The sequence below is a fragment of the Phalacrocorax aristotelis genome, chromosome 7 (genome assembly GCF_949628215.1).
Source record: "Phalacrocorax aristotelis chromosome 7, bGulAri2.1, whole genome shotgun sequence".
NCBI lineage: Eukaryota > Metazoa > Chordata > Aves > Suliformes > Phalacrocoracidae > Phalacrocorax > Phalacrocorax aristotelis.
Window position 1 is genome coordinate 31,727,967 of NC_134282.1, and position 24,406 is coordinate 31,752,372.

The following is a 24,406-nucleotide window of genomic DNA, read 5'->3' on the forward strand; positions in this document are numbered from 1 at the left end:
ATGGGCTCTGCTAATGCAACATTTGATTACAGGGCCAGGCTCCCGGGTAGGTTTTACCTGCTCAGGCTCAAACATTAACAACTCCGTTTACTCTGAGAGGTATTTGACCACTTCTCCTTCTGGCTACAGGAAGTTCGCCTGGATTATGTCTTGGCCCTGTAGAACACAGCACAGACTTGCAAGCTGCGACCTCTGCCAAGATTAACTTAGCCACCTCTGCAATAAATACTTGCTTTGATCTGCAAACTATTGGGCTGTTTAAGGTTTCATAGTGCTTGCCAGCATTGAACTCACCTGCAACCTCTGGAGACCCAGCAGCGCAACAGCCCAGGGGTCTGCACAGTGCCTAGGACCCAAAGTCAGAGACCCCTTCAAACCACCCGCCCAACACTTCAATGGACACAGACACATCAGGTAGGTAGCATTTATTGAGGAGAGTTCAGTACTGGCCCAAGAAAGGGACTGATCTCCCAGTATTAAAATTAACATGACTATAATTGAAGATTAGATTTTGTTATCTGCAACCTGCTACCTTGCTAGTACCTCATTCATGGCTCACAAACTCAGCAGGAAGGCCTGATAACCCCCGAAAGTTATGATTCATTTGCAGTGGTAAAACCTCTGAGTGATGCTGTCCCCTTTCTTCTCGCCTGTGCTTCCCTCCACGCTAAAAGTGAGCTGTGCCCCCAACTGCAACCCCTCCTTGGGAGTCACATAAGGACAGGGTTCTCTGCAGTCCCAGGTGAAGACAGGGCAGTTTACCAGCAAACACACTCCAGCCCACTCTGCAGAGTTCCTTTCTGCCCAACAGGGAGCTGCTGGGGGTGCTTACACAGCAGATATGGTCGCACCTGGCCTCCAGACAATCTTCTCCAAAAAAGCCCTGGGCTCTGGGCTTTGGGCCCCCAGTTTGCTATTTGCAAAGAGCATGGAGAGAATGACCTGAATGTGCAGGTGCTTCCCACAGAGATGGTCTGGCCAGGCTTTGTTCACAGGCTGTTACAGTCCCTAAGCATCCCCAAGGGAGGGTGCGACTGGAAGGCAGAGTATTCACATAGGGCTATCCCGTGCCCACGGATTGCAGTATGGCAAGAGCTGCAGCAAGCACAGCCCCAGGGCAGAGCTGGGGCGGGAAGGTGGAGCGCCAGCATCGCATCTCTGTCCTTGCTTCGCCCATGTGGCTGGTGACACCCTCCGGCAACGTGCCTGCATGGGCAAACCCCGCGGCCATGCAGGTGGCTCTGCCCAATACATGCAGAGAGACCCAGGCTCTCCTTTGCATGGGGTCTGCCGGTGAAGAGCCAACCATATGAACCATCATCTCTAACCAAACAGCAGCATTTTGATTCAAACTATTCCCTATTGGTTCTCCATTTGTAGTTACCTGTTAATACTCTAATGGTGCATCCCTCAGTGCCATTCACCCTCATTATAATTTGATTTCCTAGCTCTGTTACAAAGCAGCGCCTACATAAGGTGACTGTGTAAACATGCAACAGCCATGCATCAGCCTCCTGCGGCTTCATGCTTTCCATCTCAGGCAGGCGGTGTAACAAGGGAGAGGGCCAGGCAGCATGGCATCTCAGGGGTTGTGGTCAGTGGGGTCACACTTCAGCATGACTTTTACCCCCTCGCCCCTCTTGGTGATCTCGAACGCCTCAAGAGCCTTTTCCAGGGGGAAGCGGTGTGTAACCAAGGGCTTGACATTGATCCGCTTGGATGCAAGCAGAGCAATTGCTATGGGCCACCTGCAAGGGAAACAGAGAGCAGGAGATGAGAGCAGTCACCAGTTGGTGACCCATGGAAAGAACACGGAGGAGCCTGGTTTCATTACAGTAATTTCTTCAGGCCAGGCAACCAAGGGGAATTTTGCCCACCAACAATCTTCCAGAGGGGGAACCTCATACATCAGGCATAGGAGATGGGACAAGACAACTGCTTTGAGCTATTGAGCACTGAGAAGGCAGGCACTGCTATACACGGACTGCTTGTGGTACATCACCCTCAAGAGGCTGAGTAAGTGAAAATCACAGGAAACAATTATACATCTGAAGCATCAATTGAAAAACAAAACTGCTGTGTGCCCCTCTCCTCCTACCCTGCCTCCTTGCTTGCAGACTGATCACTGTGGAGTTCAAACTCACCAACTTGGCACAGGGAGAAAGGAAAAGCTTCAGTCAGCTTCCAGTCTCCTGTTTGGTGGAGACTCATGCAATTTGGTTGCCTTGCTGCTCCATTTGAAGGGGCCAAATTAGAATGATGGGGATATAAAGGACGCAGCAGCTAATCTAATTCCCAAACAGCCTACTTGAAGAAATTTCTCATTTTAAGGAGCTTGACTACATTTCATAAATCATTCCTGGGAAACAACCTCTACAGACTAAGCACAAATTCCTGCTCTGCTAGGAAGAAACTACAGCTCTGAACACAGCAGAAACAGGCTGGAAGCGTGCAGTGCTGGGTCTTGAGCCCTGCCCAAGAACAAGACCAAAGAGAGAACAGCTGACCATTTCCTGCCTTCAGGGCAAGGCCAGCTTTCAGTACGCTGAAAGACCTGCCTGTCCACAAGCCGTCCAGCTCAATTCTCCATAGAGAGCGCACACACCTTCAAACTGGCTCCAGATATACCTTCAGCTCCAGCAAAATGATGAAAATTAAACATGGATCTTGCTCATCCAAGCATTCACCGATCTCCAACAAGACTGACAACATGATTTCCTTCCAAGACAAGCAAGGAGGGCAGAGCTGGGCACAACCAGCAAGGCTTGACACAGGATGGGATTTTGACTCTTTGTCCAGAATTAGGATTCCCATATCACTTGCCTCAAAACTGACAATATAACAGTTAGGAAGGAGGATGCCAGGAGGAAGCTAACTTTTCACAAAGCAGTGGCAGGGTTCTCTGCGAGGCCAAGCTGCTGCTTAGAAATCTCCCAGCACAAAGGGTTGAAGCAGCTAAAAGCTGTGTGTGCCTCTCTGCCATGCCATGAGCCAGCACACTTGTGGACAAGCCAGTGTCCTCCAAAATACCCCCAGCATCTGACCTTCCCTTTCTACAGGGCATGAGTTGAAGGCACAAATGCTAATTATGATTTTTCTTTTTTCATTTTGGCCTGCTTGCTTACAGCAAAGTAAGGGTTTGCTGGGTCTCTTGCTTTCTTTACACCAAATGCTGCATGAAATAGGACAGTGGGACAACCCAGCTGGGCTGCTTTGGTGTGGTCAAGTTTGCAGTGCAGGGCTCTTCCAGGAGCCAAGGCAGAAAATGCAAGGCACATCACTCACACTGTCTGCACTGCAGCACTGGCATTTCAGTGTGACATGAGGTTTAACCAAGTGTAAGAAAAACCAGCCTTTTCCATGTCATCTCTCCTTGTGGAAAGCAAGACTTTCTTAAGGAGAGACTTGGAGACACATCAGGCCACGCTGCACGAGACTCACGTGTTGCAGTAGCGGAATATCCCCCGGATATCCACCTCCCGCACAGCAGCATTCACAATGGGCACGGTGACCATATCAGGCCCCAGCCCCACCAGCACCAAGGTCCCACCAGAACGAGTGGCCTGGAGAGCAAACACACAAATATGTTATATTTTGCAAAAAAACAGTCACCAGAGCCTACACAGAGGTTTGTAAAAAAATAAAGCCACACTTTGTGGCTGTAATGGACTGTCCAGGGCACAGCAGAGAAGCCAGGGGAGAGGCAGGATGCTGTAAGGAGCCCTTAAGCACAAAACATGCAATAAACAAAGCTTAAAAAGCAGTCTTTCAAAAATTCTTGAAGGATTTTGGTAGCTAAATGTCATTCTGAAAAATGACAGGCACTTAGGAGTACAGAAAGTACTTTTTGGATTTCAATGGGAGAGATTTAAAACTAAGAGCCTGAGGCTCCACTGGAATTTCTCTTTCTGCAGCTTGTCTCCTGTTGTTTCATTGTGAAACTCTGCACTACTTTCTCCATATCCTCCCATTAGGCAGCTCGTGACAGCAAAACATCCCTTCCTTAACTGCTTTCTTCACCTGCTAGAATTAACTTTCTTAATTATTCCCCTTATTTGGACTAACTTCAACTTAATGGAAGAGCAGCCCTACTTGTACCAGCTGCCTGACACTCCTGCATAGCCAAGCTTGGGTTTCAGGGTCTTCTTACTGTAGACTCTTTGAGAGCACATGAGCATCTAATCACACAATTATCTCCACGCTGTCTGCAAAGACATTATCTCTTTAATTGTCTCTTAGTTTGTTGTCTAATGAGCACCTTCTCTCCCCCACACCAAGCCCATTGAAATTAAACACTATGGGAGCAAAACAACTGTCATTCACTGCTGCATCCCAGAAAGAGGAAAGCCAGTGCCATCACTGCACTACCATGGGGACAAGTGGTACTCACATAAATGCCAGCCTGGATGCAGGCTTGCACTCCTGTACACTCCACAGTTATCTCGGGCATGCAGCCAAGAAGATTTTCCACTTTGGAGGCCACCTCCTGTGGGGTCTCGTTCTTTACCTGAATGGTGAAATCTGCCCCCACCTCCTTGGCTTTTTGCAGGCGAGAGGCAGATAAATCTGGGGAAAGACAAAACAAGTCAAGAACAGGAACATTATATAAAGCAGAAGGGGAGCAAGAACCTGAGCCTGCAATGTGCTTCCTACCTCCATCTGATGTCTCAACAGAGCCACCTTCTTTGGTGACCAGCTGTCAACTATCTCAGAAGAGAAGAGAGTATTTGTTACATAGTAGGAGAAGATGGAAAACTCCAGTCCACTAGCACCTTCTCAAGAATTTACTAGACCACCCAGACCAAAGCGCTTCCCACCCTTTATGTAAGTAGGCCACCATCAAGGAGCCCTGATGGAAGCACACTCATCTGGGGTTCTTTGAAGAGGTTGAAGTATAAACTCACAGATGAAAACCACACCATGCAAAGCAATGTCCAAGCGAAAGAACAGCTGTCACTGCTAGACACAAGGGGTATCTTCTATGAGAACATCAGTTCATAGATCTCCCAGTTTCTCTTTGGTACTGCAGAAACATCAAGAGTGTGCCAAGACAAACAAGAAGGCCAAAGAGCATGCACATCAATGCAGGAACTGCAGCAGGAACAGCCATGGCCGAGCACTGGTGTGGTGCTGTGCCTGCCCTGGGCTACTGCATGTTACTGTTCCAACACTCACCGCAGAGCCAAGGAACCTCAGCACAGGCAAAGGCAAAAGACAGCAGGGGGGCAGGACAGACAGGGCAGTGCTGACCTATGCCTGCCCTGTCTGAACAGTGCCGCGTGTCTTAACAAAGCTGCCACTGTCTAGCCCTGCACTGCCCAGTGCCTCTCTGGCCATGACTCTTTCATGAAGCAGCTTCACTAATTCACATGGGAACTTAATCCACTAAGTGAAAAAGGGCTGTAAAAACCCATTTTACATACACTCAGCAAGTTAACCTAGGTAGGAGCCTACAATGAGGCAAAAAACTACTACTCACTTTTGCATTTTCCTTCTCTGGCTCTCAAGATGATTTGCTAGTGCTCACATCCTCAAGGATATCTCTCAAAGAGCACTAGGGAGAGGCAAGGTTGCTCTGACCTTGCACCCTGATGGCTCAGAAATCACGCGGCTATGGACAGCACAGCACCAAGAAACCTTTCTGACAGAGACATTGGGCTCAGAGGATCATTTATGCGGCCATTTCACTTCTAACAGTACCGGATGAGAGCAGATCACGAGCTCTCTCAGAACTTCCTCAATGAACCACCAGCAGATGCTTTCAAACAAATGAACTGCAGAAAGCATTCGTTGGCAACACCACATGCATCCCTGCTGTTACAGGCCTCTTCCATCCTTTTACCCTCCTTGTAACAGCACTAGAGGCTACTGAGCACCTCTCAAGGCAGTTTCCGCCACAGATGAATTAGCAGGCAAACCCATAAGAAAAAGGGAGTGGATCTGGTAATATGGTGGACCTTGGATATCTGATTAACAAAGAGCAACAAAGCTGGTGATGCTAAATGTCTGTGAGGGCATGGCTGTACTCTTGACAGTGCTAAAATATCTTCTGAAGATCCATAAAACACTTTGCACCATGGAGCGAGCTGCCCTGGCTGGTAGCCATGCTGTTTGCCTCTTCTCTTCCATGTCCCCTGGAAGGATGCCACCCATCCCTCTCCAGGCACCACTGGTGACCAGGACATCTATGGAGATGAGGAGGTGGACAGCAGAAAAGTGGCATTTCCCAAGCAGAAACAGCCTCTTTGCCTTGCACTGAAGCAGAGGTCTACAGGGGCCAGTGTGTTGGATCTGGAAAAGACATCCAGATCAAAGGAGAATAAAACTGAAGATTTCCTAGACCCAAGATTGAGGGGTGGGAACTGTCTTCTGTCACAGGTCCTAGGCTTGAAGACTCGGAAAATCATGCCTTTGCCAGGGGCACATTTGTCTCCAGGACACACAGCATACGCACCACAAAGAAGAAAATACTGCCCTCGCCAGGACACAGTCTTCAGAAAATTCAAAGATGGGGGTAGGGGGAAATATTAAAGGAAAAAGAGAAGGAGGGCAAGGCCACTTCTCTGCCATGAGCCACTCTAACTCAGCCCCAGCGCTGGAAGAAAGCCAGGCCAGAGGACCCACCCAGCCCGTCATGCAGCAAACATGATGTTACTTACAGCTGGGGCAAGCAATGGACATGCTCCCACAAGCAGCTGGAGGGCTTGGGAAGCTGGGTGCAGCCACACCCACCAATATGAGCACCCAAGAGATCTGCGGAAGGATCTTCAAGAACAGAGAACAAAGAGTAATAAAATGCAGACGAAGGAGGAAAAGCCAAGGCTGAAAGTAAGGGCAGCGTCGCCCCGGAAGCCTTGATGTGCATTCTCATTCCTATGGCTGCAGGAGGCATCAGTCATATCTGTCCCTCCCAAGCTCTGAGTACTGGGCCTCGGGCCCTGTGTACAGTAAAGCTTGACCCTCTGCTAGCAGAGGAACACTCAGAGACCTCCCAAGCAGCAAGAGCTGTTATTTTTGATGCACCTGAAGAGCTAAGAAGCACTTCGGCCTGGCATGGCTGGTGTCTCCCAAACCTCAGTGTACAGCAAGGAGACTACAGGGGCTCAACAGTGCTCCAAGCAATGGACCAAACACCCCATAAAGTGCCCTACTCAAAACACCAGTGTGCAGCAGATACAGCTGGATTTAGCTGCTTGTAGTATCTGCCCACTCATTAATATATTTTATATTGTCTCTTTGGCAGAAATATATCCAGAGGCAGTGTCCTGGAGCAAGAGGAGAGACAGGCTGTCCTGCCAGCCAATGCATTTCAAAGTGGCCACAAAAGTTGCTCTCAGGCAGCAAAACCCTACACTTCTCCTACAGTTGGCCTCTGGTTTGTTGACCTGCTCAGGAAGAAAGTCCTCACAGCAGCAATACCGTCAGACCCGTCAGGACTGTGATAACATCTTGGTACACCTGGCCTAAGTGAATCACTGCTAAGCACTTACTGAAGTTGACAGATCTGCAGGTTATCAAATGAGAAGGTTACCATACTGTTTAGAGCTCCAGACACTTGTGAGTCTTGAGAAGAACCAAGTCGTTTGGATTTTAAACCTTACTGTGGCTGAACACCACAGAACTCTTGGGAAGCTGGTCAATTATACAAGTAAAGGGTTGCATCTTACCTCTAGTCAGAAATTTGTTTTTACTTCCCAGCCTGGAAGCGAAATGAAATTATCTGGAGCTAATTAAAGTTTTGGCTGCCAGAGTAAGAGTAGCCCATTCTTGCATCTCTGCTCCCACGGAAGTTATCAAATTACATTTAAGCTTCTCATGATGGTTTATGAGCCAATTTAACAGGCAAATATTCTTGAAGGCCTCACACTTCCTATGTTGATCTTCTTTCACAAAGGAGTGATTTATATCTCTGTCCAGTTATTCACCTTCCTTGACCTTGACTTCCAGGCTTTCTGGAAGCACCAGCACCCAGGACTTCAGATTTAGATAGTGCAAGGGGAATAGCTTCCCTTAAGTAGGAATTACTAAGTGTACTTTTAGTGACAGACAAGAGTGAGGCAAAACAGCCCAACACTGCCATATGAATACCCAAACTGTCACTTCACTTGCTGGGGAATAAGGCTGCTCTTTTAGATGCCTCTAAGGAGAAAAACAGCTTTTCAGAGCAACACCAATGTCCACAGCAAGGCAGAAGGACAGAAGGTTGCCCATGAATACCAATCACACCCACTCAGGAGCAGAGTGGAAAAAGCCATAGACCTTAGGGAAGAGTAGGTGAGGACCCATGAAACAAACTGATCTTCTGCACCCAACTGCAGTCCATTAAATAAATCAACCCCCTCCCACGCAGCAAAAGAGAGAACTCTAGTCTGCCAGCAATAAAACACTTCCGGAAGAAGAGCAAAGGTTATAAGAAGTACTAACACCTTTTATCAGGCAAGCTGCCATATCTGGGAGGAAGGGCAAGCTTTGGCACACACAAGCCTTTAGAAGGGTAGAGCTGACCATTAGTCACCAGCTACAGTGCCAGCTGCTCTTGGGAGTCCCAGAGAAGGGAGCTGAGCCCTCGGCAGAGACGAAACTTTCAAGAATTCATTGACTCCATATGTGCCAAAGACACTCACCACAGAAGCTGTAGGAGGTGAGTTCTCCCCAGGTCAAGAAAAAGCTCTTCTAGATATTTCTATATTGGTGTGTGGCTTGTCAAAATAAACACAAACATTTAAAGCCTTAAATGCTGTGCAGACAAAGCTCTTCACTGACAAACACATCACAAAAACTCCAGGCAATGAATTTAAAAGATCTGGTAGAAAAGTACAAGAGGGCCTTTGTGGGCAGACAGTCACCTCACAGGTATTGGCTCCTAAAGCCGACACAACAAGCACTTCCTTGAGAAGGGCAGCAAAATCCCCAGCGGCAATGAGCCAACCTAAACCCATTCCTCAGCTCATGTCACATGCAAATATTTGACTAGGGACAGCACCTCCATGGGTGTCTCTGAGCATCTCAGCCAAACAGCTCTCACATGGGAGATGTCTACAAGTCAGGATCATTACCTAGGCCAACACATAAAGATAAGCTGGGGTCAATTCCATGTAGCCAAGTTTGCTGATGCTACAAACCAGGTACCAAGAACTTCCTATGGCTGCTTGGAGCCTATGGCACATGCCATACAGACCTGCTTGCCAAAGGTCCCTAGGAGCAGTCTACAGGCAGAAGCAACAGCAGCTCCCAGTGTTATAGGGAAGAATACACCCAGGCAGGACCAGGAATGGGGCAGCAGGCTGAATCAGCTGCCTCAGCTTCACCAAATCCCTGCCAGCTCAGCTAGCCTTTCCCCACCCAAGGACCGGGTTACCCACCAGCCCCTGCGCCAGCTCAGCTCAGCAGCAAGGTTTCTCATACGTGATTCAAGCAGCAGAGTTGCTTTTCCTGCTATAGCAACCATCATCCTCAAGTGACAAGTCTTCACAAAATGTGACTGATCACATCCACCAAACACACGCCTGCAGGGTGGGCAGAGCAAAAAGCACCCTGGACTTGGCAGCAAGAGGATTTAGGGAGGAGAAGGCAATAATCTGTCTTGGTTTTGACATGAGCTCTACTGAATAATGTTTCCGCAAAGGTAAGAGGGTGGGACTTGAATTTTGCCTCTCAACCCAAAATGGAAACACAGTAATAGTGAGGTCAGAAATACACCTGGCCCAAAACATGGGAGGTTTGCAGCAACCTGTGCTCATTGTCTAGCTATACCTGTAACCACTCCTCCCAGCCACCACTGCTCAGAAGGATCAAAGAGTAGTAGAAACACCACTTCCAGGCCTTGTCAAAACCCCAGGTGGAAATTTCAACCAGGGAACCCCTGAGGTTACTCCAGCTCTCAATTCTTCTGGGCAAGCTACACAGAGAAGAGCCTGACCCTTGAGGAGAGGTGGAGGTAGCTGGGCTGGGTACCCAGTGCAATGAGAAGTGGGGATTGAACGGCTGTCTGGAACAACCAGAAGGGAAGTGGCAAAGATGATGGAGACTAATTTCAGTTGTTGTATTCAGAGAATACAAGGGGAAATATCCACAACTGACAGTTTGTAAGTGGACCCCAGAAAAAGCTTCTTCACTAGGAGGTGGTGCAGTCCTGGAGTAGACACCCAGAAAGGTGTGATGTCCATGCTCAGCGGTTTTCCAGCCACAGCTAGGCAAAAACATGGCTGCAAGCGGCAGTGGACTAGAAACCTACAGGACACAATTATGCAAGGAAGGCCCATTTCTGAAATGCAGGGACCCTGAAAAGGTCATTTCAGTCATTGCAGATAATAGGTGGAAAATGAACACCCCAGCAGGACAGCAAAAAGACAGGGAGCAAAAGAGAACTAGAGAGGGACAATGTGGCTGGACACAGAAAGGACTGTGAAAACACGTCTGGGTCACCATCTAGCACTACAAGCAGAAGGAAAAAAAACCTGCTCAGAGCAAATTTCTAAGAATAGCTCCAAAGAGTATAAAATATGCTATGTTGTCTGGTCTGCATGCCTAGGTGATGATTAGAAGCAAATATAATCAGGGTCTGTAAGCACTACCAGGAAGATGAAACCTGTGGTAGGTTGCAGCAAGTGCCCAGACCGTTCTCCTGGTGAAAAGGTAAGTACCTGCACAAGGTGTACGCGGGTTGATGATCTGTTGCATCAGGTGGCTGAGTTGCAGGAAACAGTTAAAAGGCTGTGCATTGTTAGTGGAGCCAAGGCGGAGATAGACAGGCAGTTTCAGACCCATGTTCCTGTAGCAGACACCACTGACGACGAGGCACCCTGGATCCTGGTGACCCACAAAAGCAGGGCCCCACTTCAGTCTCCACCCTCCCGCATCAACACCAACAACAGATATGAAGTTTTAACAGCTGCAGACACTTACGAGCAAGGTCTGCAACTGTACCAGCAACACTGAGTGAATACTTTAAAAAGAGGTGAGTGCTCATAGTGGCTGACTCTCTGTTAAAAGGCACTGAGGTGCCCATCTGCCAACCTGACAGGGAGTCACGAGAGGTTTGCTCCCTTCCAGGACCTAAGGTCTGAGACAATGCTGAGAGCATGCCACAACTTGACAAGAGCACAGATTATTATCCCCTGTTACTCTTGCATGTGGGCACAAATGATGCTATAAGCCAGAGCCTGGGCAGAACCAAGGAAGACTATAAAGCCCTGGGGGAGCAAGTGAGAAATATTGGTGCCTTATGCTAACAAACAAAGAAGGTCTAGTTGAAGATGGGAGGGTTGGGGGTAGCCTTGGCTGCAGTGACTACAAGATGGTGGAGTTCAGGGTCCTGCATGGTAGAAGCAGGGCAATAAGTAGGATTACAGCTCTGCCAAGAAGGACCTAGGAGTGCTGGTAGACAGCAAGTTGACCCTGAGCCAGCAATGTGGCCAAGAAGGCCAACAGCATCCTGGGGTGCATTAAAAGGAGTGTGGCCAGCAGGACAAGGGAGGTTATCCTCCCCCTCTACTATGCCCTAGTGAGGCCACATCTGGAGTACTGCATTCAGTTCTGGGCACCACAGTTCAAGAAAGACAGGGAACTACTGGAGAGAGTCCAGTGGAGAGCTGTGAAGATGATCAGGGGACTGGAGCATCTCTCATGAGGAAAGGCTGAGTAATGTGGGTTTGTTTAGCCTGGAGAAGACTGAGGGGGGATCATATCAATGCTTATAAATATCAAAGGGTGGGTGTCAAGAGGATGCAGCCAGACTCTTTTCAGTGGTGCCCAAAAACAGGACAAGGGGCAATGGGCACAAGTCGGAATGCTGGAAGTTCCACCTAAACATGAGAAAAAACTTCTTCACTGGTCTACTTGCTCAAGCAGGTGGGTTGGATGAGATGATCTCCAAAAGGACTCTTCCAACCCCTATCATTCTGTGATTATGTGATCCTCAAGGCTCGATCTATGAGCCAAAGGCAAAACACAAAGCCGAGGTCAGAAGAGCTCAAAATGGAAAAAAAAAAAAAAGAAAACAGTCAGTGATCAGAGGTACCAGGAGCAAGCAGAGCTTCTATAACCCAGAGCTTTGTCATACATATTGCTTCTTCCTAAAAGACCAGCTCAAAGTCTGAAAAAGGTCTCTAGCCTTGATCCAAGGACCACTCATTAGACTCTGGCTTATTCTCCTTGGAGCACTGTAGCTACTCCACCCACACAGTTTGTGATAGGAAGCAGAAGTTGTTATCCTGGTCCGCTAACCTAGCAGAGAAGTACCAGTTGCAACCTGCACCTTCTTACAGATCCCAATTAGTGCAAAGATCAAAGTCTTGTCCTGGGGAATGAGGTGTTCATTACAATTCCCTCCGGACAGGCATGCTACTACTCCATTCATGAACAGACCTTCCACTGTGCTTGGTCTGCCTTCCCCAGCAGTTACCCTGAAGAAATAATGTGGAACTAGTCAAAGTGTTGTATTGTGGGAAAGAGGCACACTCTTAAGGGTTAAAAGGACTTACCTGTAATTACCACAGCTGCTGCACCCATCATCTTAGCAACAAGCACATTAACAAGGCCAATTGGTCCTGGGTACAAAAGGGAGAAAGAGAACATAGACAACTGCCAGACAGCACCAGCCACAGGCTCCAAACATGCCCAGAGCTCAGCATGTTCCTAGGCTTAAGGAGGCTCCAACTGTGATTCCAGGTGGACAGGTCTGGGATCACAGCATCACCACGATCCCAGGGCAGTGAGACCAGCTGCTGAGAGAGCAGCTATTTCTACACAAGGGACTCTGCAAGGAAAACACCACCTGCTCCTCTGCTCTGTCGAGCTGGTAGGCTCAGCACACCCAGACACTGCACTTTGCATTCGGGCTGTTCAAAATGCAGCACTGTAAGTGCAGCATGGGCAAGGACAGACTCAAGGTCCTACCTGGCATTCCTGTAACTCTGCCATGACCCACGCTTACAGCAGAGCCTAGAAGCACAGCTTGCACACTGTCCATCCCCCTCCACACTGTGCCAGGCAGAGAAACCAAGGACTGAATACATTCACCATACCAGAGCCGGACACGAAGACTTTGCTTCCCAGAGTGACTCCTGCCCTTTTGCAGGCATGGATCCCCACTGAAAGGGGCTCGATAAGGGCGCCTTCTTCAAAAGTGACATTATCTGGAAGCCTGCAAGGACCAGACACATGCAACAGTCACCAAAGAGGTTTATGAGGGTGATGAGGAAAGCCATGACACTCGAAAACCAAACACGGGTCTGAATCACAGCAGCAAAACACACTCTCACCCTCGGTTTGAGAAATGCAGGGCTGGAAGGCATTTCAAGAGGTTATATTGCCTCCTTCCCTCCTCTGAAGCAATATCAAGTACACCTAAACCACATACCAGTGAGGTTTGCCTAAGCGACAAATGGAGATCCACAAACTTCCCCACACCATCTTGCCAGTACTTGGCGAGTCAACCCTAAAAATTTTTTGCTGCTCACTCCCCTTGGAAAAAAACCCACAGTTGTGTATGCACCACCTCAAAGGCCACCCTATGGCTGGGACTCATCAGTGAGCTCCCAGACCCCTCACCTGGGTTGAATTCAGCTCCATGCTTTCAGAAAACATCTTGCTGCCAACAGCAATGCCACATCAAGCCAGATCCAGGTCTCCCCATCACGCCCTGGATGTCCTCCCCTGATGCACCAAGTGCTTCAATCAATGGACTGGTCCCACCATACACCCTCCCAGCAGTAAGGGAAAATGTGTACAGTGGGTACAAAACACCTTTTGGACAGAAACAGCACTGTAATGCAGCTAGCATAAGTGATGGGAAACAGCAGAGGGAGGCGAAGCCCTTCTGAACTGCTGACAGAAATAAATCCCATTTCCTCCAGAAAGCCATCAGCATGGGCTCTCATACAGCGAGTGCCAGGAGCTGTGTCTGCAAGTAAAGCCTTTCTGACAGCCCTGGGAAGCTTGAGGTCAGATGTCAGCCAGGCCAACGCAAAGACAAAGTTAACAGAAATGACAGTTGTGGGAAGGCAGCTGTAAAATGTCTATATGTCCCTTATCTCCTGGAGGCACTGAAGGGCTGACTCTAAAAGTTCGGTTGCCTGAGAGTTTGGCATCACATTTGCTCCTACTGGGTCTGGGTACTGCCCCATCAATGGGGAAGGCAGCTTTGCAGCATGATCCCACCTCCATCAAATTACTCTGTCCGCCTGCAGAGGGATAGACAACACCTGCCCAAATATGTGAGAACCCAGTGAGCTCAGCCATTATATTTTCCTAGCAAATCTGGGCTGGCAGAATAACTTCATGCCAGGGAATCTGCTCTGCATCAGACGGCCACGGCATTGCTGATTTGCACCCAGGAGCACCAGATCCAGGCTTTGCATTTCTTAAAAAAAAAAAAATGTAGCCGAAGTAATATTTACTCAAATTGGAGTAAAAAGCAGATCTCTCCCTGGAAGAAGACAGCTACAAATGAGTCGCTTCCTCCCAGGCAAAAACTCGTGATGTTGTCAGAAAATGTTATTTTAACAACACACAGGAAATCAGTGACAGGGGGTCTGGACATTGTGAAGTTAGTCCCATCCAGACCAGCACCTCATCTTGACAGCAGCTGCTTGGGATCCACTTTGAAAGGAGCTTCCTTCCTTAGGATTCCCATGAGATGAGTATTTGAGTGCCTCCTCCTGATTGATTTGATCCTGAATGCTTCCTCTGCAGACACCAAAGATTAATCCTGAGGATGTTCCTGCTCATGGAACTACTGGCTCCACACAGTCTGAGAAACAACAAGCTCCACAGGTAGACAAGTTTCACATGGCCACTACCTTAGACTGTTTCTAATTCCTTGTGTAAATGAACTTATGTGGGTATGATGTTGCAGAGGTTTATTTGGGTTTCTAGTGTATTTTCCAGAGTACTTAAGCCCAGACTTGCTTATAAGCAAATATGTCAGTCCTGCCATAATTAAGAACATACTCAAGCTTGCTGAACTGGATACGAAAACAGATGTGTAATGTTGGAAGCTTAGCAGGGTCACTGCTTCCTGTTCCTCTAAGGAGGATGACTTTGTTTCAAATGACAGAGCAAGGTGTCAGCAGTCAATGTGGTGCTTCCTGAAAAGCAGCAGTAAAGCTAGCTCAGCTCAGAGAATCAGACAAAGACCTTCAGGCACCATCCTAAGAAGGTAAGGATATAAAATGACAGCAGAAAAGAAATGAAGAGCAGGAAGAAAATGGGAAAAAGAAAATAATTAAAGGGTAAAGCAGTGGTGACATTCCAGGAAATGTGCAAGAAATGTTTATGTCTGGCACCAGAGGGAATAAACTACACCTTCCTGACAAACCCTTTGCAAAATGGCTGCCATCCAAGCCTTATACATGTTATTTATGGATCAGAAAACAATTAAACCTGTTGCCTTCAAGAAAAGAGTGCTCACTGCAATACTCAAAAGGACCAAGAGGCAACCGCTTCAGCTAATCCTCCCCCCAGGAGTATATATTTCTCTGCAGAGGAAGCACCGACTAACTTGTAGCAGTAGCTGGCACTGTGCTTGTAGTAGCGGCACAAGTTCCCATCATCAGGAGGCGTCGCGCAGAAGAAGATGGTTGGAGACAGGTTATAGCGGCCAGTTTTGCAGAACTCATCCATTTCTCTTGGGACACCGGGCTCGATTGCTACTCGATCACCTGCCAGGGTGAAAGCGGACTGTGTTACTCGGAAAAAAAAGTGGGCACATAGGTATGAGTGACACCAAACAACCATGGAAAGCAGCATGAAACCCTGGCACAAGAGAAGCATGAGGGACATCTCTGAGAAAGATCATGCTGCATGCATCAGTCAAGTTCCTAACAATTCCTTCACTGTGGCCTCACCACCAAGGTCTTCACAGTTTCTTGAAAAGAGACGGTGTTCCAGAGGCACAGACACAGAGCAGATGGAAGCTCAGTCACACACAAACCTCTCTCCAGCTGCCTTGCACTCAACCTTAGTAGATGAAAAGGCAGCCCTCACCCCAGGCAATCGTACCATGATCAGATTTCTTTCTGAACTGGTAGTAACTGGAAGAGGAAATAATCAGGAGGTGAGCAGGTGAGCTCTGCTGGCTACCACACTGCCAGCTAGAAAGGGCTGTTCCTTGGGAAGGGAGCTCATGGTGCAGAAGCACACTCAGGAGTGAGACAGGACTTATCAGGGAACAGAGACACCTTGATGCTACAGTGGAGTAGCCCAGACTCCTGGAAGGACACATGCTGCAGGACAAATTTGCAAGTACACAAGAGACACAAGACACCCCTTTTATTTGGCAGTGGAAGGCAATCAAAGCCAAATCTCTCAGTGAAGCTCTCCACCTACAGGCTTTCAGTCAGACACAGTGACAAGCAGGAGGATGGAACGAAGTGAAGAGCTGTCTAGCCCATTACATGACCTGTGATACAGCCAACAGGGGATGTCTAGGGGTGAAAGTAGCAGGACAAGCACATACTGAATGTTCTCCCAGCCTCCCATTATATTCAGCTATGGGGCCTCCCAAGCAATTCTCCTCCACCTTCCATCATGTAAACTTTTAGCATCCGTGTCATCCTTTGCCAAGGAGGCCTGCAGGTATACTACATCTTCGGTGAATGCTGCACCTGTCTCCCGCTGTCCCATGCTCTCATATTGGAAGAACCAGAGAACAACCTTTATGTGCCTTGTCCCTGCCCTCCATGAGCCTTCAGACCTACGTCACACATCCCTGAGTTGTCTCTCCAGCTCCTAGCTCAAGGAATGAATTTCACCTCCATCTTATTGCCAAGGCACCTCTCTGTAATTCTTGCTAGCTCCCCTGTGTCCTCTCCACCCTGCCCAAGTTGCTATCATCAGCAAACTTTCCAAAATTCCCCGCTCAACCCATTTTCTGGGATATTCATGAGCACAGCAAACTGCACAGGTCACACCATGACACCTGGTACAGTTGCTCCAGTGACCTCTCTCCATTGCAGGAGGCCATTCGCTCCTTCAAGAACACACACAGCAAAGAAATATTAACAGCAGGTTGTTGGCAAAAGCAATGCACATGGTTTCTGAAGCTTTTTCTAGCTTCTTCAAAAGGTACCTTGTACCAGCACACACTCTGCTCTGCATTAAAATAAAGTCAGGCCAGCTCAAGATATCCCAGAATAAAGCACACCTAAGGAGTATCATAAACTACAGTGGCCAAGCAGCACAGTGACACTCTTTGAAGGAGAAGGTCACACTGTGCAATTCACAGCTCAGATAAATTTACCTAACAAAAAAAAACACAGCCTGTGATCAACACATTTTCAGGATCTGATTAGCAGGGCAACAAATAAAAAGACAGTTTTGATTCCAATTACCTTGTTTCAGATGAGTCACTCTTGATCCCACTTTGACGACAGTCCCTGAAGCTTCATGCCCCAACACCATGGGGTTCTTCACAACAAAATCCCCAATTCGACCATGCTGCCAGTAGTGAACGTCAGACCCGCAGATCCCAACAGAATGCATCCGCAGGAGGACCTCTGCCAGAAAAGGAAGAAAGGTTCCTTGCAGAAAAACTTACCTTCTTGGGCACTGGGAGAGCAACACAAGTGCTGTCCCTGTGCCCCACAGCAAAGGCCAAGCCAGCACTGAAACATCCAAATTTACTAGCATGAAATAAATGTACCAGAATTGCATGTGCATGCATTAGGATGGATGGCATATTCATGAGACACCTGCTGAAATACAAAACTATAGAAGGATTTACAAATCACAAAAGTTTAAAATATGGTAAGACCCCTGTCAACAAAAGCTGATACAATCTAAGAGGGGCGTCACTGTTACTGGAACAAGAAAAAAGCAAGTCCATTTCATTTTTCCTTCCCCCTAAGCTGTGATTTCAGCCCTGGAGAGTTAGTGAACCAAATTTCTATCAGCCCATATGCCTAGCCTACTAATATTTAGTCCTGCAATAAGATCACCTGACATGTCCCAAGAGCTATTCAATATGAAATACATGAACTGATGAAACAGGAAGCAAAAAAAAAGCCAGATAAAGGGGTGTATCTGTGACTGCTCCAGCTCCTCCTTTCAAGTAGAAATGCAGCATTACCTGTTTCAGCCACACATACTTTTTTGGGTTATTTTACACTTCCTCAGAAATATTTTATCTCTTTATAATATCAATGAGTGACAAGAGAGTGAGAAAAGAAATAGATCAGTAAAGAAAGCAGAGAGAAGTGGTCATCTCTAGACCTACCATTGGGACCCGGGTCTGGGATTGGGCGGTTTTCCTATGGACAAAAAGAAAAAAAAACAGACATTCAGCTGCTTGTGCATAGCCATGGGAATACCTCATGGAAAGTCAGTCCAGGTGAGCTCCGGTAAATCCGTAGGCAGATGAGGTTTTTGGTTCTGTCTGCTCAATAAGACATTGCTGTGCAACTAGGAGGGATATAAAAGTGCAGTCTACACTTCCTCCCTAAGCTCACCTCATTTTGCTTGCACAGTGGAGTAATGCAGGCATCCATTATAGTGAGCACACAGCCAGCTTGTAAATCCACTCTCCAAATTATTTTGCAGTAATTTCTACTTCCCTGCCCAGCCAAGAGCCACATACTGAACTTTCCCGCCCTGGAACAGCCTCAAGTTTCAGCTGAATTCTTCATCCCGCTAGCTGGCAAAGAAATTCACCTTCTGTAACAAGGAAGATTCTGAACCACCTATTTCTAGGTAGTTCACCTATGAAGCATTAATATTGCAGTGTTTATATTATTATTATAAAAACAGGAAATATTTTTACTACATAACTCAATGTATAAATCAATTGTAAACAAATAATTTGTAAAGTCACTCCTCTTGTAATTGGCATGAAACCTCTTTATGGGATGAATGATAAAACCAGAGTTATAAAAGTAGTTACTTGGCCCAACATCACCTTTCCACCCAAAAGGTCTGCAGGCCTTTTGCCTTCACTGAACTCCTTCAGCTGCCTCAAAACACAAAGGAATAATTTTATTGGGTTTTACAACATCAAGACAGTACGATACCCACCTAGCACCCACCTCTAGGATCACGACTCTAAGAAAAGCCTCACCCAAGTAGTCAGTGCTAACAATGCACTTCATAATCCATTTCCTGCTCAAATTTTCATGCATCTAGACCCCCTTACCCACAGCCCAAAACTGGGCACAGGACTTTTGAGCAGACCTCCTGTTCACACACTTCCTCTTCAAAAATTCGATTAATATACATTAGTGTGCCCACAGTCGGCTATTTCTCCTTGCAAGAGCATCTTCAGTTAGCAAGAAAATTGATGTCTGGATTTAAGAGATGAACAATCACTTTACAGCAGCCCTCCCCATATTAGCTTCACCAGTTAGAAGCTGCTACATAACAACAAACATGAGATTTTCTGCTGCCCTACTGCAGAGAAAGCAGGGTATCCCTTCCTGCTTTTGGGGAGCACTGTTTTGCTTGTTAGCTAATTAAATACATTCTCAATCCCAGGATATTCCTCAGCTCATACTTTGTACTTCACCAACCTAAACATCACGAAAAGAGGAATTCTGGAAACACATTCTCGAAGCGCTGCTCTGCCAAAATACTTGCTGAATAATCCGTGCTGTAAGTGGGCAAGATGGCCCCAATTCCATTGACTTAAGAGCAAATCAAAGTACAACTCAAACTACTGAAATTGTCAATGTTCAGAACCATATCTGCATTTTTCTATGCAGGGTGTTTGTTTTGTTCCACTAAGAACACAGCCCAGAACATTATTTTTAAAAGAAGCTGGTCTAGATGTAACCTTTTATATAGAAAATGTCCAATAAGCATGCAATCTGGTAACACATCAGAGGTACAGACCACCTCAGCTATCTCAAAGGGACTGAACAGAACAGCCTATGGTGAGAGATAAACCAAGCCAACTTGTAGCTGAAAACGTGGATGTGGTATTCCTCAGCCCAGAAAAAAGGTTTCTTTCAACAACAGCTGTGCCAGAAAACAGACATCTTGACAGGAAGTGAATCCTCCTGCCTGATTTGTAGAAAACAGGGAGTGACCAAGCTGGAAGACCCTGAAGTATTTCAGTACTCGTGTTCTGCTCACTGTTCATTGTTCACTGAGAAGTTCACAGAGACAGCAACTGGTGTAACTGAGGATGTGAAGGAAATGCTGTAAATGTTTTCTGTGAAAGGAGACATATAAAGAGTGGATATGCATAAAAAAAACAATAAATCCTCAAGTGGCAGCAATTGTGAGCCTGTGGCAACCACCTAAGGTCAAGAGGAGAACCAACAAAAATGAAGCAACACATTTTCACATGATGCAGGTCAGCTGTTGAAGTCACGATGACTCTCCCTGGGAGAAACACATCCACAAGAATCAGGAATTACAGGGAAAATTAAGTCACCTAACTTTAGGTATCAATAATGCAGATAACAAGTTCAAAGTTCACTGCCTAGACTCCTTACATGATCAGTGGGGCAATGCAATGAGTGCCATTCACATTGTGGCAAAGAAACTTTAAAGAAGCCCAGGAGGAAAGCACCTTGAGGGGCTGCCAGTAAGGCCAGGGAAGCACTGATGATCACCTCTGATGTCTCCAGCAGTATGAATATCCCCAGGAAAACTCATGCATCTGGGTGTAAGCCAGTTTAGAGACCAGCAACATAGGTAGATGGAGCCAGCATCCACCCTCACAAGTCTCATACACCTTTCTAAACCACTGGGTTTTGGAAACATGTTCTTGAACTAGAGGGACCATCTCTATTCTCCCTCGCTGTGGCGATGCCTTTTATTTCTAGTAGAAGTCAGGCTGCACGTGCTTCTCGTGAAATTGCAGCTACATCAAATGTGGCTGGGAGCCACACATGAATTTCCCACATGAACACCACTTAGCCTTTGGCATGTGTCGCTTGAGCTGTGCAGGACCAGTTAAAAATCAACTGCTTCCCTGATAATCATCCCCCCAGACAAACTGATGCAGGTCTCCAAAGTCTTTGTGTTCATAAGGGCTCTCTGCCAGAACTGTTTGTATAGAAAACTGCCTGTCAATGTTTGCCCACGTAAATTTTCCTTCCCCCATTTGGCACTTGCGAAACTGGTAAACTAAAATCTCCAGCATCACCACAGCAGTTCAGCACCTGGGAACAACCAAGCGTTCACAGTTAGAGAAGCAGAACCGGTCTGCAGCACCAACCAAAACTATAGTACTCCACGAGGGTACTCCAGCACACGCACAGGTGCGAACCAGGCAGCTGCTCCCACTGAACCCTCCTTCCTGCTCTTCACCTGGCTCTCACCAGCCCAAAGAAGCAACTATCATACTCCATTTCTGCTTTCTGGGAATGCCTTGTTCATGGGACTGCCTACTGAACAGCTCCCCGTCCCCTCCTTCCCCCCGCACGACCCTTAGCCATGGGCTAAGGGGCACCCCCGCGCTTTGGGCTCCCCGCTTGCCCCACGGGTCAGCCCCCCCCCCCCCCCCCGAGCATTGGGGCAGCCACTGCCCTTCCCCGCTCCCAGCCCGGGGCCAGTTCAGCTCACTGACCCGGCACCAGTCGGGGGAACCGGGGGTGGTGGTGGGGACAGACGGGTGCCCCTCGCCTCGGTGGCGGGGGCTTAGCCCCAGCGGGCCCCGGCCCCGCTGGGAGCTGCCTGCCCGCGCGGCGGGACGACCCGCCCCGGCCCCGCTCCCCGCCACGCCCGCCCGGGCCGCGCCGCGGGGCCGCCCCCGCCGCCATCCGGCTCGGGTCCCCGGCCCGCAAGGCCGCCGAACGCGGCCGCGGACCCCAGCCCCCTCCGCCCGGGCCCCGCCGAGCCGAGCCGCGGCGGCACCGGGGCGGCCTGCTCCCCCGGCCCGTACCAGGCGCAGGTCCCCGGCTCGGTGCACCACCACGGCCAGGTTCTGCCCCGGCGCCGCCATGGCTCAGCTCCGCTCCGCGCGGCTGGGCTCAGTGCGGCGCCCGGGTCCAAAGGCCGGCAGAGGCCTCCCACGGTGGGGCCGGCCCTCTGCCCCCGGCCGCCCTCCGCGCTAGGCCCGGCGCCGCCCCCGCGGCACGGAGCGGGCAGGCCTGGCCCCAGGCTCTGGCACCAGGCCCTGGACCCGGACCCAGGCCCAGCCTGGCTAGACCTCCCTCAGAGGGCGCCCGGAGCCCGGCAGGCAGCAGGATTGGGTCCCTTCAGCTTCCCCCCGGCACTCACAGTGTCTGGGGAGCAGCTTCAGCTGGGGGCCACTGTCTGCCCTCCCTGCCCCTCTGCCCTGGCCAGATGTGGCTTGGGCACAGACGCAGCGGTCCCAGTGTTTCAGAGTGTGACTGGATGCCACAGGCTGCATCCCCTCTCACATTGTGTCTGCTCAGGTGAATGCTGCTTCTGTGCTAAATGGAGTGGCTTGGTTCATCCAGCTGCTGGTGTGAAGGCGGCATCGATGTGGCACTGTGCACTTTGGCTAAAAGTCAACAAAATACAGACCCATGGGCTTGCCTGGACCCAACCAGATGCAGCATCATGGGAATGTGGATATCTCAGCTGGGAGAATGGCTTATTTGGGAAAAAACTTGGGATTATGGGGTTTCAGGGGTAAGAGGTTTTCTGCCCAAGATCCTTGGCTAATGGAGTTGGCAAAGATCTCAAGAAGTTTATCCTCTCCAGTGCTCCCTAAGAGCAGCCTGAGGCTGAAAGCTTTCCAAGGTTGACTTCCTCGGAAAAACAGAAAATGTACAGGATACGTCATGCAAAGTTGCTGGAACCGACTAAAAATAGCCCGAATTTCTAATATTATTGCTTCCTCCTGCTTGCGTGAATGGGACCATCTATGAATTTGCTTTCCTTCTTGCAAAACTGTTTCAACTTCCAGACAGATGAGGGCTGATGGATTTCTTTTTTCCCTGTCAGCACCATTCCCTGTAATGCTTACGTGACTCAGAGTTAGCATCAAATTAGTAGCCATGAGCCACCCCTGTGGTTACTCCAAGGGCAGGGGAAGGAGTATGTGTGTGAGGGAAGCTGGGACGAAATGTCTTAGTGTTTACACAGCAATGCAATTCCTGCTCCATCCACCGCCTCAGTGGATATGTACATTTCTGCCAATTACAGAAAGACAGGGAATGGCCATCTCTTCCTGGGCATGCTCGTTTTCTCAAGGCACCCCTTCATCCCTCTCCTTTTTTTGGCATATTTGCAGCTAGCCTTCAAACTTGACTTGCTGTGCAAATTGTCTGTATTGTTCTGTCTGCATCCTAGCTTGGAAGTCACTGTGAAATCCCACAGCTCTACCAGCAACGTGCAGTCTGGCCCTTTGACTCTATAAATCTGAAGAAACGCTACAGACATATCCTTTGGGCTCAGCTAATTTGGGGCCCTTGCTTCAACACTAGTCCTTTGGGTCACGGGAGTTGTCTTCAGCTCCTACAACACTAAATCTCGCTCTCCTGATGGATTCTTTTCCGCAATACTGCTGATTTTCAGATAAAACCCTGAAAAAGTAGAGTTGTCCAGAATCAAGCATGTCTGGGGATGCCCAGGAAGCTGTTCATTCCCATGCGGCCTTATCCTTCCTTTTCTCAAGGGAAATTTCTCACAGGCTCAATGTTTGCCCCAGATAATTTATCTCAATTTGAAACTACCTCCGTTTCTTGGGGCACCAGTTTGGTCAAGCCAAAAAAATGTGTGTTTCAATTGCCACAGGCTTTGTCTTGTGGTGAACGTGGCTTCTGTGCTGCTTTGATCTGCTTTTGTGCACCAGGGGATGCTCTGAAGAACCCTGCCTGTGGCTGCTGCTGTGCCCAGGGTGTCACTGCCTCAACAGGGCAAGGTGGGAGATTTAAAGTGCTTCAGTTCTGTTGTCTTCTCTCCCAGGAAAAACTGATCATGCTGACTCTTCTTCTCAAGGCCCAGTGAAGCCCTCAGCCAACACAGCCCTGTGGCCAGACGACCTCTGCTCCTGCCCTGCAGCAAGATGGGAGGAAGGTGGTTCCTTACCAGCATTTGGGCAAAGTGGCCTTCTGCTGGGGCAGAACTGCTCCGTTCATCTCTTCTTCTCCTCCCTGCCATGACTGTCAACACTGTCTTCAGTTTCCTCCCCTTCTCTTTCCTGCTTTCCTTCTGGATCAGATCCACTTCACATCCATCTGTTTTCTCTGCCAGTATGTGCTGCCTGGCAGCTAGCTCCAGCATGCAGACTGCGTCTGCTCTTCCTTCAAGATCACAAGGACTTCGCCAACTGCTACAAGGCAAGTTTTGAAGCTCTTGCCATGGTCCATTTCTCTTTGTTTGCCTTCAACACTGCCTGGCAAGCTCCTTTGACTGCTAACCAAAGAATCACAGAATCACAGAATCACGGAATCACAGGTTGGAAGGGACCTCAGGGATCATCCAGTCCAACCTTTCTAGGAAAAGAGCAGTCTAGACAAGATGGCCCAGCACCCTATCCAGATGACTCTTG

General features: G+C 48.5%; 2 protein-coding genes across 2 annotated transcripts in view; one reads left to right on the forward strand and one right to left on the reverse strand.

The window, feature by feature from the left end:
- The window catches only part of DUOX2 (dual oxidase 2), a 28,492-nt gene extending 27,962 nt beyond the window's left edge, over positions 1-530 (forward strand). Inside the window, exon 35 of the mRNA XM_075099727.1 lies at positions 130-530. The gene's annotated coding sequence lies outside the window, so the exon portion shown is untranslated. The remainder of the gene's footprint in view (positions 1-129) is intronic.
- SORD (sorbitol dehydrogenase) lies at positions 411-21,990 on the reverse strand. Its single transcript, XM_075099730.1, has 9 exons — positions 21,827-21,990; positions 18,218-18,251; positions 17,334-17,498; positions 15,503-15,662; positions 13,026-13,144; positions 12,483-12,548; positions 4,391-4,566; positions 3,442-3,563; positions 411-1,748 (listed from the first exon to the last, which is right to left on the reverse strand). The coding sequence occupies exons 1-9, from the start codon at positions 21,884-21,886 to the stop codon at positions 1,583-1,585; spliced, it is 1,068 nt and encodes a 355-aa protein (XP_074955831.1). The 5' UTR covers positions 21,887-21,990; the 3' UTR covers positions 411-1,582.
- Between the last annotated feature and the right edge of the window lie 2,416 nt (positions 21,991-24,406).